The following is a 15,845-nucleotide window of genomic DNA, read 5'->3' as shown; positions in this document are numbered from 1 at the left end:
AACAAAACAAACAAAAACAAACAAACAATTATTTGGGAGCGTGCCGGTCTCAATTTGGTACCGCATTTGGCCAAGTTTGCGTTTACAGTGAGAAAAGGCCAGACTGAGCCCGGGCTGAGCCTGAGCCAAGACTACCTCCAGAGCTTGGCCAAATGCGCGGCCGTTTTTGGTACTGTATTTGGCCTAGTGAGTGTTTAGAGCAAAAGGGAGGCCAGGCTGAGCCCGGACTTCTCACTCACTGTAAACAGGGTCAATGAGAACTTTAAATGAATCCTGGTGGGTATGCTGCTGTAATGTCAGACTCTTGAAAAAGTTTCAAGATTGGACATTACTTGTTGTATGTAACAAGCCAAATTTAAGTTGCTGCAAAAAAAAAAAAAAAAATCATTATATTTGATAGATTGCTTCAGAATCACAATGCGTGCCTGTTTAGAGATTTCTGATATATCTGGAGTTGTTATGATACAACACAATAAGGAAATTTCATTACATTTCATTCATTTCATGTTTCAAATGAAAGATGTTTCTGTTTTTGTTCCAGATCATCAGCCCAATTGACAAGGGGATAGCCAAAAGCATACTGGAAAATCTAGAGCCATGGTCAAACTCATGGGACTTATCAGTTCTGGAGACTAGTAAACAGCTTCAAGATCCATATGAAGAAATCCTCCACTCCTACACACAGGAATTAAAACAGCATTGTCTTTACAGGTGAGCTTGAAGTTGTGGATACAATCATTCCTCTGGCAATATATCTTTAAGCAAAGAAAAAACAACAACAAACATTGTACATGTATGTGACCTTGCATCAGAAAAACCCACAAAAAGTATCACAGGTCAGTTTCTTGGTGGGAATGAAAATATATGCTTCGCAGCTATGTTGATTTTACATCTTGGGTACTTTCTGATTGAGTAATCCTTACATGATATCAAAAGTTGGGAAGCACAGAATTTTGTAGGTGCATTTTGTATTTTTTAAAGAGCCGTATTTCTTTTGTTTGACACTATTTTCTGAATTTTCTACTCCGTAGGAGGCACACAAATGTGTACTAAAACCCCACAAGAACATGTTTTAACAACACAATCAGCAGTTACAACATAACTTGGCATAGTCATGAAAAGAATGTATGTACATGTAAATGAGTACGCCAACTTTAAGATGATTCAGTAATCCCAAAACAATATTTCATATAGAACTTCAATCCCATTGTGTGCACAGTACCCAAGAAAGAGACAATGGACTTTGATTGACCCTGAACATCAAAGCCTCTTTTCTCAGAAGTAAACATTCATGGAGGGTGGATTTTTCTATCACTGTCTTGATGCTTGGACTCCTTTACATATCTATGCACATATTTTTTTCTTTTTCCAGATCAATAAACGAAAGGACACCATTACAATTTACCTATTCAGCCATGCATGGAGTTGGCACCAAGTTCATCAATGCATCCGTCAAAGAGTTTGGCTTCAAGCCATTTGTCATGGTGAAAGAGCAGGTGAGCTGGTTTAATACGTACTCCAGGTCACAAGGAGATGTGCCTTGTGCCTAGGAACTTTTAGCTTAGCTTCCAAGCTTCCATCACCATCAATAGTCCCATCAAAATGTGATCTGGTTGTGAAGTCAGTAAGTCATTGCATGCATGGTATTTTTTGTATCTGTCTATAAATAGGAAGGCCATGGCAACACAACGGGGGAAGTAGGTAATCTCTATTCATTGAGGATTTCTAGTTTTCTAGACGTCTGTGCCATTGCGCAAAGAAAGCACTCCAGAATGTGTGCCATTTGTCGAGCAAAGCACAGTTAGGGTTGATATAATTCATATGCAAGTGCTGAATTAAAGGACAAGTCCACCTTCATATACATAAGGATTGAGATAATGCAGCAATATTAGTAGAACACATCAGTGAAAGTTTGAGGAAAATTGGACAATCCGTTCAAAAGTTACGAATATTTTAAGTATCTGCGCAGTCACTGCTGAAAGAGAAGACTACTACAGTGTATGATGTCACATGCGTACAACTATATAAAGAAAATAAAAAGAGAATTTCACAAAACTTAATTTTTTTAATAAAGTGCACATTTCTTCGTCTTGCTACTGACATATGTTAAGGGTAATATTATTCCTCCTGCCTTCTGAAAGAGAGAAGTCGACTGTTCTTTTGTTATGCGAGAAAAATGGAAATGTGTTGAATTTTCTTTATTCTTTCTTTGTATCGTTGTACTCATATGACATCACAAGCTATAGTAGTCTTTTCATCCAGCCGTGACTGAGCAGAAACTTCAAAAATTCTTAACTTTTTAACGGATTGTCCGATTTTGCTCAAACTCTCACTGATGTGTTCTATTAATATTGCTGCATTCACTCAACCCACAAGTCTATGAAGGTGAACTTGTCCTTTAAGACATGAGAATGATGACATGTAGGAAGGAAATTCCAAAGCATTTCATAAGCAGATACGATGCATGATTTTTTTTTCCTTTGGTTTTTTGCTGTATACCAGTAAATTATGCAGATTATAATATACACATGTGCAAATGAATGGAAATTGAGTTTGAAGTAAATTGCGCTATTTGACTTCCCCATTACTGCATTGAGTGGCTGCCTTGCATCAGTCCTGGTGTATTTGTTGACTCTGAACCATATTTGTTGTACAGTGTATAGTGAAGATAAGAATCATCAGAATTTGACCTGAGCAGGGCTTGGGTTGAACTAAAGCAATTAAGTTGATATTGAAGGTCATAAATACAGTTGTGCCCAACTGATACCAGTAGACCTTTGTGATACATATTTTGTTTTAATATTTCATCTATCCATATTTCAAATCTAAGATGATCCACTGGTTGTTTACAGTGGAAGGATGATATGTCTATAAATAGTTGGCCCAGATGGTAAAACAATTCCGTCGTTTGAACGTGCAGTACAATTAGAAGGAAACAATGTTTTTGAACAGCCACACTCACTGATTGTCTCAAAGTTATAAGTGGTTATGAATCTGTATAGCACAACTTTGTCGACTCATTGTGGAGAAGAACGCCCACAACTAGCCGGTATGTGAGACACGGCTGTTCATTTTGGTTTTAAATTTTTAGTTTTGATGTACTACATTACAGTTGCAGTGCATTTACTATTCACTCAAGCAAATACTTATGGACCTTATACCGTCTACATTGTATATTGCTCTTGGTTTTTCCTGTTTCTGCTACTGATTTTTGGAAATGTAGTAGGACATGTTGCGTCATCATCCAAACACTTTAAATCTGGAGATTTTGCAAAAGCCTGCAATCAGAAAATCAATGTCCTGCAATTCAATCAGGCTTCCAGGGTTGTTGGTCACATGTCTTTGTTACCCTGCTAATGTCTTACCATGACAGAAAGTTCAATGAAGAGGTAAAGATCAGTCACCTATACAAGTGATAAATTTGCTGTCAAATGTGTACCATACCTAACCATACCCATGCCAGAGGAGTGCTCACATGCTCCTAAAGTGTAAAATACCATACTATACTGAGTGCAAAGAGGACCACCTCTCAATGTGCTCCAAAAGCGTGACATAACCATACCAGAAGTTGGCATGAGAGGAATGCATGCAACACGCACATACTTCTTAATACAAAGAGTTGATTCTCTTTGTTTGGGACACCTGTAAGTAGCATAAGCGTGCCAGGTGTATGACCCTGTTGCTACTAAATGTGATTGCCTCTCAAACTAACTCATATTAGGTGTTTTCACATCAGCGCGATGTTTCGAAATAGCGCGCTATTTTCTGACTTGGGATATTAACCCGATCACAAAATAGCGCACTATTTGATAATGTGAATACAACTTAGTGCGCTAATTTCATCGCTCTGATCCAAAAAATTTCTCCCGAGTCCAACTCGGGAAATTTCTGAAATAGCGGGATAATTTGCAAACCAGCGCGCTATTTGATAATGTGAAATCGCCTCAAGAAATTAGCACGATGCATCCCATCATACCTAGCATGTGTGATGGCGATCACGCGGGTAATTTTTTTGAAAGCGCGCGCTCTACTGGTATACCCGACACTGTTTGCAAATGCTCAGCTGTCGAATTAGCTCGAAAAAATTTGGGGCTAATTCTCTTCAGGCTGATGTGAATAGGAAATGAAATAGCGCGCTAATTTGCAATCGCGAGAAATAGTGCGCTAATATGCAATCACGAAAAATATCTCGAGCTTGGATTTTTATCGGGCTGATGTTAAAACGCCTAAAGTATGCTTTCTCTACAAATTGCTCAACACTCCAAATCTGGTATGATATGGTACGGTATGCATAGGATTTAGTTCACTATGGTTCGCTATTGAGCATTCAAACATGGCCTTGAACCCTTTTGTTTTGCTCTTTTGCTCCATTGTGACTTTGCAACACAAGTTCTGTTTTTGCTCCCTTCTCAAAGGTCGAACCAGATCCCGAGTTTCCCACCGTGAAATATCCCAACCCCGAGGAGGGAAAGAGCGCCCTCGACCTCTCCATGAGCACAGCCGAGGCCAACGACAGCACCATCATCATTGCCAACGATCCCGATGCAGACCGGCTGGCAGTAGGGGAGAGGCAGAAGAACGGGTCGTGGAAGATCTTTACAGGAAACGAGTTGGGCGCCCTCTTGGGCTGGTGGTGCTTCCATCGGGCAAAGAAGGAGAACGGAGACTCCGCTATCAGTAGGTGGAGTACCAGCTAACATGTCCAACGATAGAAGTTTGTAGGACTGTAAAAGCTGTTATTCTTTTCAAGGTTCTAATATTCACAAAACTTGCTAATCACTGCTTGGCAGCAAATTCAACTCTTTATGTGCCACGTTGGCATGCCCGACTCAGTAGATAGCACATTTTGCTCAAATGCACAATTCCACCCAAACCGATTGATAAATGGTCAAATGCCTAAGTACAATGAAAGTTCCACTTACTATTGCATTCCGCAGACATTTAGCTTGGATTGCCCGATGTTTGAATATGTAGTGATGTTCGTAGGGTTTTTTGTTTTGTTTTGTTTTGTTTGTTTGTTTGTTTGTTTTTTATGAATTCTAATTTTCTGTAGCGGTTGTGTCTGCTACAAAATCATGCCTTTCAGGACTTGAAAAGGAAAGAGCATATACATTGTAGCTTCTACTGTACTGGCCATATGCAAGAGAAATAATCACAACTTTGTCACAAACTTTACATTGCAGCAAAGCTTGGGATTTTCTCTCCAATTTTGCTCAATAAATGTCCAGCATAAGCATATGTCTATTAAAGACATTGCATGGCTTCGAAAAAAAAAAAAAGTTTCCCAAAAGTGCTCCTGCGGTGAATCAGAATAATGTGGCACACAGGGGGTTTACTACATAGCACACGAAAAGTTAATAAAGAGTGAAAACAGCAGGCATCAGTGCACTTCAGATAATCTTGGGGTCAAATCTGGAAAACAACATCTTGCAAAAGTGTCTGTGACCTCATTCACACAAAAAAATAATTATGATAATAATCTGAACATGAAAATAGCAGCTTTTACCATAAGAGATCATTTTGTTGGTTTTATATTTCTTTATATCTGAATTGGGTGATTAAAGCAAATGATAATATGTAACATCCAAAATAAAATGCAAGAAGCAAATGAAAGATGCATTCAACTGTAATGAGCGATGTACAGTGTAGTTATGATTCATCCGGGCTGTGAATGAAACACCTTGTTCAATTTGGTCAGCTGATCTTTGTGTGAGAGAATAATTTCATAGCACGTCTGAGTTGCTTCCTCAGTCCACACTGACGGGCAAAGGAAATGATCAGAGGAGCTTCGTCTTGACTTGCATTACCAGGGGGGTGTTTCATAAAGCTGTTTGTAAAGTTACGAACGACTTACGAGCGACTGGTGATCAGTTCTTATGCTGAATTATGGAAATTCTGATAAGTATAGCACATCAGAACTGATCACCAGTCGCTCGTAAGTTGTTCGTAACTTTACAAACAGCTTTATGAAACAGGGCCCTGGACTTGATACACATTTCATCCGAGTGTCACTGTGGTCTTTGTTTTTCTGCAGGCAATGATGTGTACATGCTAGCCAGTACTGTTTCCTCAAAGTTTCTCCAGAAAATGGCAGAGAGGGAAGGTTTTCAATTTCTGGTAAGTCACGCTCCTTCATGCATCGTCAGTGTAATCCTAATGTGATTTTTGTGGTGTCATGTTGTATGAGTATCAAATTATTTGTTTTTGTTACACGCTTTTTTGAGCTACAGTCAGAGTATGAAAGAAAGCAGTCTCAGCTTTTACAAAATGATATAACCGATCAAACGTACATTGTTATCATAACCAATTGAAATGAGTGATGTAAAAGTTCAGACCCCAGGAATGGTAATTTTTGCAAAAATATGCTTCAAAGCAAGGTGTTTGTGAAAGAACACACAAAGAGGGATTTCAAACCATAGCAGCCGTCACTAAGGGATTATGAAGCTTGTTGACACACCAAGTAAAGTAAAATTTATTCATGGGTATTTCAAAGTACAGTCAACCTTCCTTGTTCAAGTTGGCCTTGCATAAGTCGAATAATCGCCTATTAAAAATTGAAGGTCTTTTTTCAAGTCCTCTTTACATTCTATTGATTTTAATCTCTCATACAAGTAGAATTTTCTCAAAGTCGAAACTATTTCTTCAGTCCAAATAGATTCGACTTTACAGGCAAGGTCGACTGTTTCAATACTGTAGCTGTCTGTGTAGATGGATGTGCGGTGTGGGGTTTCCATAATATACTTTCTTGTATACTTCTTCTGGTTAAAAGTGGAGATAAACAAAGTCAGAGAGGAGTAGCAAGTGTGTAAAAACAACAACAGTATCATATCCCGTTCATTTATTCATATGGATCCAAACTTCTTAATATGCAGAGTCACATAACTTATTGTACATCACATGACACATCAGACGTAGTGTGTGGGTGATTTTGTGCCTCTGCCATACAACACCAAGTGTCGCTGGAGGCATTATATTTTTGGGATGTCCATCTGTACATCGGTCTGTCCATCTGGAAATCATTTTTGTGGACAGTGTAAACTTGAAAACTATTTGAGGTATCTCAACTCTTTATGTGCCATGTTGTAAACCCCCTGTGTTCCACATTATTCTGAGACAGTAACATAGTCATGCTTTGAGAAAAACATTCTGTTTTTCAAATCTTTGTAACTTTAATTGATTTTTAGCTCCCTGGACATGTAATAAGCAATATTTTAGAGAAATTTAGATGGAATTGCAAGAAACACTTTAATTGTGCTGTGGCATTTGGTTATTTGTCAATTGGTTTTGGCGGATTTGTGCATTACTCAACAATGATTTTGTAGGGTAAGATTTTTTTTGCCATGGGGTCAAAGATCAAGTATAAAATGTTAAAGTGTCGCGATTTTTCACTTATTTTTGAAAATAGCTCAAAGTTTTGTCATGGAAATAAATGTTACCAGTTAGATATTATTTGAAGAATTATGGGCCATGGGTTCAAAGGGCAAGGGTCATAGGTCAAGTGAAAATGCTCAAATATACCTAATACTTGTTCTCTTAAATTATATAGCCATCATCCAAATGACACCTAGTTCAAGGAAAGTAAACACTCCACACATTTGTTACAAACATGTCATTTCATTTTGTTGGATTTTTTTTTTTTTTTTTTTTTGTGCCAATTATGTGAAACTGTCGTCTCGCATTGTCAAGATGTACTCTAGACCTATTGGGAGAACTATGCGATATGGCTGAGGCATACCAGTCGCCAACGCAACATTCCTAGTTGTTTTTTAAGTTGTGCTGTATTTGTATCAACAGGAAACATTAACAGGCTTCAAGTGGATGGGAAATAAGGCCGTGGAGTTGATGAAGCAGAAGAAAACCGTCCTCTTTGCCTATGAAGAAGCCATCGGTGAGTGCTAGTACCATTCAGAGCCCTTCGTCTTCATCGTACAGGGCCTGTTTCTCAATGTGACAAATTAAAGGCATGAACTGTTATAAATGCACTAGGGTAACATCCCCAGTATTCGATCACTTAAGCTTTTTTGCAATATTTTTCAAACTACAATAATACATACATACATCACATCTACATCATTGTATGTGAAATATATCAAATTTCTTTAATCTCAATTTTCATTTTGTTAAATATCACACAGAATTTCACAAAATCGCAAAATACATCACCTTGAAAATTCTCCAGTATACGGTCACCGACACCAGTATTTGGTCACGCGATATGCGCGTTCAAAGTCAATGCGTGTTCAAGGCAGCTGAAAAACGCGCGCGCGCGTGTTACCTTGTTGGCGCAAAATTGCATCGGGAACGTTGGGGCGCCCGTTGGTGACCGAATACTGGGGACTCGGCACTTGCATTCAACCCTTGTACGTTGAGACACTGTATCGGCAAGTACGGAAATTTTTTTTTTCTTTTGCGTTTTTGAGGATACCATCACACTCCCAAGCTTGCGATAAGCAAAAAATCCCGCGAGAGAATGGCCTATTTCCCGATTTTTAGCGCTTTTTCGGCGACCCGTACTCTTAAAACTGGGCCTTATCCGCGCGCGCCTTTGGAAAGTAGCGCCGATTCTGCACTTTTGACTGTAGAATTTGGGATTTTGGATGGTTTTTTGGAGGGGGCTACGGGAGTTTCCTGTTGTGAATGAGTGTGCAGGTATGTGAATTGATGTCATTTGCGTGTGTTGTGACAGTTGAACTTACTGGCTGTTGACTAGTGATAAGTGACCGAATACCGGTAGCTGAACGAATACTGGTGCTCTTACCCTACTTGTTGATGGCTTTCTGCAATGATATCCACTGATTTCCTCGTGAATTTTGATGCAGTGAAATAGGAGTTCAGACACTGTCACACTTTCATTATCATAGAATGATGAATTGATGATACTGAGGAAGGATAATTCAAATGTTGGAAATTATGCGAAGGTCCAAGTTCAGTGCAGGTAACCACCTCATGAAATTGCGTGATAATTTGTACTAAAATTAGATGCATAATACCTTAACTTTATTTGCACCTTGTGACAAGAATTGCAGAAATTCTATGTTAGATTGTACAAGTGCTATATTTCTTTTTTTTTCCCTGTCTTGTAAAGAGTATGATTATGATGTGTATTTCTGCCAGGTTTCATGTGCGGTACAATGGTGTTGGACAAAGATGGCATCAGTGCCGGAACGTTTACTGCGGAGATGACTGCTTACCTGGATTCCGAGGGCATGATGTTAACAGAGAAGCTGGAGGACCTTTATTCCAGGTTTGAGCTTTTGCTTGTCACAGCTTTCCTGGAAATAATTCATGCTCTAATAGTGCAGAGCTGCCTAGTCTCCGTGATTCTGCAGGAGTCTCTCTGATTCTGCAGGAGTCTCCCTGAAAGTGTCAAAATCTGTTCATGTCTGAATATTCAAGAGAATATTAAAATCTCCCTGATTTGGGAATTATTTTTGCCAATTAAAATGCATGTAACACCCAGATATCTCCGTGATTGCTGTGTGGAATCTCCCTGATTTGGATGTGGGAATGCTGGCAGACCTGATAGTGGGGCATGAAAACAAGCCAAATTACCCTGTGACTAACATTATCTTTCTTGAGTTTGCCCATCTTTTGTTTTGTTATGTTTTGTTTTGTTACTTATTTCGTTTTTTATTCTAGGTTTAGCTTTTTGTTTCTTCTTGTTGATATTTTGGGGCTTGTTTTTAGTTGTTATAGCCTGGCAGTGAATTTGCAGTTGTTTATACTCCCAATACAGGTATGGCTACCACGTATCAAGGAATTCCTATTACATCTGCCACAACCCAGAGACAATAAATGCTATCTTCGCCAGGATACGGACTTTAGACCAGGAATCTGTAAGTCTACTATGTCCTCTGTTTCACTTGTCAGTGTTCATCAATTTGTGACCCTGCATCACAAAACCAACAAAAAGTCGCCTGACATGTATTTTTAGTGAAGGGCAGATGTTGAAAGAGCAGATTCTAAGCTTTAAAATGATGTATAATTCAATTCAAATGGACTCTCCTAACCTATTTAAATATTGGAAAGAAAGCACACACTGTGGAAAGGTGTGAACTGAGAAAATAGGCTCTGAAGTAAAGGGTCTCTTCAAGCACTTAATCTTTAGAAACCATGCTGGCTGTGCGATAAATCGGATAAAAAACAGGACGTAAACCACTGGAGCAACAACAATGAAAGGATTATCAGTTTAGGCTGAAATTAAGCATGCTCAATCAACACATTCTGTCCATAATAAATGCCAACTTTCAAGGTGGTAGCACAATCTATTCAAAAGTTATTAGAGTTGAAACTGAAGGGTGTTTAAAGGAATTTAAAGAAATGAAAAGGGACCTCTGAAGACATACCTAATTGCACTACTCTACAAAAAAGGGGTTGTAGAAAAACTGTTGAAAACACACTTTCCTTTTCGTTTTATGGCCCCAAACTTATGAATAATGTAGACGAAGAATAGCTCTTTCAGAAAGTATGAAAAATTCAAGATTGACTTGGTTGACCTGTTTCACCCTTTTGAGGTCCTTATTGCAAAATCAAGGGCTGCGACTGTGTGTTCGTTTTGTGATGCACGGTCACATTTGTAGTAATAGTAGCTGTAGTTTGTTAGCTAGTATAAATGCCCCTCCCCATCCCATTACTCTGAAATAGTGTTCATGAGGTAGTAACCTAACTTCTCAATGACTGCTTTTGCCCCAGAGAATTAAACATTATAAAGAAGTGACTTCAGTGCATGTCTTGTGCTTATGTAAAAAGCACAACTGGTTTAGAAGTACTGTAAATGCCACAGTCTTACAACAGAATACTGACTTCTCATATATATTCCACATCAAATATTGTATGAAACTTTCAACAGCAGGTCAAATGCTCCTGAAATGAAACAACAGCAACAAAATAAGACTGTGTGTGAAGAGCAGAAACTTTCTCCAATTGATTTTGAATGCGCTTTCTCTGTTGATGGATGTTTTGTCGACAAGATGGTGTTGGCAGTAAAGTTGTGTACTGGCCAATTCTAAGTGATGAGCTAATGATTTCAATGCGATATCAGCAGATTTGTTTACGAGGGTTAACAAGTGCTTGAAAGTTAAAGATATTCTTGCAGAGACAATTTTGTTGAGGTGCTTGTAGAATCATGTTCACAATGTATCGCAGCAAAAGAACGCATTGAATTTATCATAGATAATCAGATTAGACCGAGAGAGAACAAACAAGAATTGACTCTCATTTAAAAAATCAGAGAAAACTGAATTGAATGTGATATTATGTGTTGCTATGGTATGTACAATTTACAAACCTTTACTGACAGCAATTGCTAATATTCTTCTTGTTTTCAGTATCCATCGTCTGTCGGGGGAAGTAAAGTAACGTCTGTCCGAGACCTCACCACGGGGTATGACAGCAGGCAGCCAGACAAAAAGGCTGTAAGTATACAACATTTTCAGATGGGTCAAGAAAATTCTGTGAACTCAGTTGTCAAGAGCTGTGTGTTGATTTTTACAGGTAGCACATTGCCTCATTGACGGTAGCCACTGCCAAATTGGTATCCCGCACTTGTAGCAACAGTTGGCACACTATCACAAGTGTTGTGCACTCAGTAAGAGATGCCTATGGACTAGCTAATCATGCATGCAGTAGATTTACCATGCATCCAGTAATTACTGGATGCATGGGTGGAAGTTCTAGATGCATGGTATGCTTCTAAGGCAAGCCAAAAGGAAATGCATCCCGTAAAGTTACCATCAGGTTCAGTGATCCAAAAAATAAATTTCTGGACAAAAGAAAAATTATCCCCCGTTCTATAAAATAGATAGGGCACATGTCTTTTTGTGTGTCAGTAGGAGTTTTGTGTGTGGGGTATAAACTATGGAATGTAGTCTATTAAAACCCACTCGGCTATGCTTCATGGAGTAACATTCTGTAGTTACTTTATGCACACAATTCCTACTGACGCACTCAGACCGGTGCATTATTTGTGTACAGCTCCAGGTATTCCACACCTCTGGTGTTTGGTGTTTGAAGTTGGTAGAATCCATAACTTGCAATGCATTATGAGATATCTTACAGTATGCTGCAAGCATGATTGCAAATCTACTTTCAAACTGGGATGACTTTATTTCATCTTTTGTAATCAAATTTGTGTTATGGGTATTGAAAGTGGTCCATTGCTATAATGTGGAACTTATTAATGAGTCCACTTTATCATGGGAATCGTCAAAAAGGTGTCCTAATACTGCACGATAGTATTACGTCAAATCAACTGCATGATTCTATTGTGCTGCTCAGACAAATATACTACTTCTTTACTTTTTGACAATGTATTCTTGTTGTATATTCTCTAAAATAGTGAACTTGGAAGTGAGAGAAAGAAATGTAGTGCCATTTCTCTCTTGTTATGCAGAAGTTCCCATGTTTGATACACCAAAAATAACGATTATGAAAATAATCATGAATGATAACTGAATGAAATGATAATTCTTCATTGCAGTTAATCCTATCATATGTGGCTGTTCATTTTGTTTTCCATCCAGATACTTCCAGTGAGCAAGTCCAGTCACATGATCACTTTCACATTTGACAATGGTGTGGTAGCCACCCTCCGCACCAGCGGTACAGAGCCAAAGATCAAGTATTACACAGAGATATGCGCCGACAGTGCTAGCAGGTCAGTACCTGATCCCACATGCACCTGCCTTTAATCTTTTGATACATTTGAATCCATTACTAATGTGCCAGGGCCTTCTTTATACCCTTGTTAAAGTTATAAAGAACAGCTCATGAAAGCAGTCAAATACCAGTGGTAATTTTATGCTCAAAGACTAGGTACATTTGTATGGATGATGACAAGATTTTAGAACAGGTATCAGATTTTGACCCTACACGTATGTAAGATAAACTAGCATTGATTTTAAGTATGTGTACAGCATGATGGGTGACTTCCTGAATTAATATCAACTTTCCAAGCCTCTATGAGAGATCAGACGCCCTTAAAAGATTCCCCTTTCATGGAAAGCAACAGCCTAGGGCTGCTTTCTTCTTATGCCAGATTTATTGTGCATACTCAAAGCCTTGTAGAACTGACACAATCTGAATGAAAAGAATTATTTTTTGCTGAGAGTGTGTGCAGTCATAGAATTGGAGGTTCTATGATGTTACTGTCTGTGATTTAAGTGGCAAGTTCAATTTGTGTTATGATAGGCCATAGTCAAAAAAAAAAGAGAAGGAACCTGTTTGGGATTTGAACCTGTCGCCCACTGCTCAAGGATCAGCATCACTACAAACCGAGCTGTAGCCAGTTCTAATGCTGTACTTTAGAAAGTTTGACGTTTCTAAATCTGTACGTTTTAATCCACTTGGAGTAATGTCTTTCCCTTGTTTCTCTTGACAGGACTAAAGAAGACATAGTCTTGGAACTGAACAGGTTCGTGGAGAACTTGGTTGATGAACTCCTGCAGCCAGAAATGAACAAACTCATCCCCAAAGAAGACTGAGGAAATCTTCCAATGCAGTTTGTTAGGGGAGCAGGCGAATGAGCCACCGGACGGGAATGATACCTCGTGGGAATAAGGCAAAACCACCTGCTTGTAGAGTTGTTGGTTTTTTTCTCTCTCACATATTGCTGGTGATTTATGGGAATGAAATGATGATAATACAGCTGATCCAGCTCCCATATTTAAATTCTGAAATGTGATGCAGTGTATGCACCATTTGTATCTGAAATGTGCGATTTGATGACTTATGTATCATAATTTGTCCAATATCTGAGAGGGTTGAAGAGATTATATTTTGTATCGGCTAGTGACAGGAAACATGTAGCAGCCTACTTTGACGGGTATATTATTGTATCGATGTTGGCAAAAACAAGTTCCTATAGCACTGATTGGACAGTGACAGTTTTTCCTGTCAGAATGGAGCTGGTCAGACTTGTTATGAAAAGATTATAGACATCATGCATGTAGGAGATGTAGTGTGGAGTCACATTACAGCAAGAAAGACATCCACATATGGTAAGGTCTAGGATTTACATCCTTTTTTTTTTGTTGATTCATGTGATTAAAGACAATATTTAGTTGCCATGGTCACAAAAATATCAAGACTGAAGGGCAGAGACACGGGTGTGTTCATTTTCCATCGTATATGATGCTGCTTGAAGATCCGCCCACAAGTTTGTGTTCTTACAATGTATGCTGCACAGGGAACAACACATGGTGGGTTGGGGGCGCACTTACATGCTTGAGCATGCCAGAAGTGACGAAATATTACAGCAATTGAAGCAGTGCTGGTACGTAATTAAGGTGATATTCCAAAGGTTGCCCTGAAAATCGTCAGTCAACAGATTACAATTTTCTTTTTTTTTGTGCCACTAATTTGGAAGGAAATGTAAAGATGCACAGTAGCCTGAAAGCATAGAATGATTGAATTATATGTAAGTGGAGGACATCACATTTATATCTTCTTCCGTTGTACATCAATATGGATTTCCTTTTTACATTAACATTTCTTTAAACATTTTCTTGTACTTATATCTTTCCATTTTCAATTTCCATTGCTGAGGCATCGGTATGTTTGTTTTTTCCACCAGTTTCATTCATGGTGGTTGATAAACTACAACGGAATGTTTCTTTTTGTTTCCTGTACTAACAGAATAAGTTAGAGAGTCTCCGTGTACAATTTTGTACAACTACATGTTTTAAAACCCCAGTCATTGGCGTCTGGAATATGTTCATGTTGACATATGTCATGAGTTGGTTATTGTTTGTGAATGTCATAATTCAAATTTGTATTTCTAGCAAATTTGTATGTCACAGTCCTTTCGTAATCTACTTGTATGTAGAGACACTGGTGCTGAAAATCCCAGCTATTGTAGCATTGTGTACTGCATTGTCTGATTGTCTGAAGTGGTGTCCGTGGAGCAGTTCACGCCCATCTTGTTCATCTGGAAATCCAGATTTAGTACTGCAGTTAACTCCCCACCCATGACAGTCTTTAAGAAAGATGAACATCAGGTAGAAACACTGCCCACCCCCCCCCAAAAAAAAAAAATAGTAGTAAATAAAGAAATGAATAAATACAGTGGACTCCCGTTACAATGAATTCCTCGGGACCGGCAATTTTCTTTCGCTGTATCGAAATTTCGTTATAACCGAACAAATAAACAATAAAAATACATAAAGTGGATAACGGTACGGCCCTAATTGTTACTTCGTTTTGGCTGGAATTTCGTTATAACCGTGTTCGTTATAACGGGAGTGCACTGTACATGGAAATAAAATTCTCCACAATCTCAAATTCATGTTTTTCTGTTGTTGTTGGTTTGTTGTTGTTGTTGTTGTTTGTTTGTTTGTTTGTTTTTGTTGTTGTTGTTGTTTTTTTTTTTAGGGGGGGGGGTTCTATTCAGTGGGGAAAAACTACAACCGTGACAGTAAAAAAATGCAGTTTTACTACACTGCGAGTGAGACTTAGGTTTGCCATACATTTGATGTATGGCAGTTTATAGTACAGTACATGTAACTCTGAAAAGTGGATTAGCTACATTGTATACTATAGTCTATCATACCCACATACTATGGGCATAGCAGACATGATATTGTGCTCTATGTCAGAATTACTTTTTACTGGATGAGCAATCCAGGTTGCCTGGTAAGAGTGCAGACAGCCAGCCAGTAACAGAACAAACATCAGAATATTCTACAATGCTTCCTATAATTTGCTTCACATTCCTGTGTCATACCAAACTGATGGCTACGCTCATCTTTTGAGATTTAGAGATGAATTATGTTTCTCTTCGCTTGTTTCGTCACAGGGTGAATATGAGACAGACTGCAGGATATCTGACATAGTGTACACAACATATA

At 38.6% G+C, this 15,845-nt stretch overlaps 1 protein-coding gene across 1 annotated transcript; it reads left to right on the top strand.

Moving 5' to 3' along the window:
• Positions 1-541: 541 nt before the first annotated feature.
• LOC139731933 (phosphopentomutase-like) lies at positions 542-14,985 on the top strand (the record flags this gene model as incomplete). The annotated part of the gene is made up of 10 exons (XM_071642808.1): positions 542-711; positions 1,373-1,496; positions 4,416-4,677; positions 6,035-6,117; positions 7,795-7,888; positions 9,115-9,244; positions 9,737-9,836; positions 11,328-11,414; positions 12,522-12,655; positions 13,379-14,985. Coding segments are annotated over 10 exons (1,287 nt in total), but the record flags the coding sequence as incomplete, so codon positions are not given.
• Between the last annotated feature and the right edge of the window lie 860 nt (positions 14,986-15,845).

Source organism: Diadema antillarum, unplaced genomic scaffold (assembly GCF_040938485.1).
Source record: "Diadema antillarum isolate AM-2024a unplaced genomic scaffold, OU_Dant_1.0 seq00000388_RagTag, whole genome shotgun sequence".
Lineage (NCBI taxonomy): Eukaryota > Metazoa > Echinodermata > Echinoidea > Diadematoida > Diadematidae > Diadema > Diadema antillarum.
The sequence above is the reverse complement of the archived record's forward strand: the minus strand, read 5'-3'. Positions and strand labels throughout refer to the sequence as shown.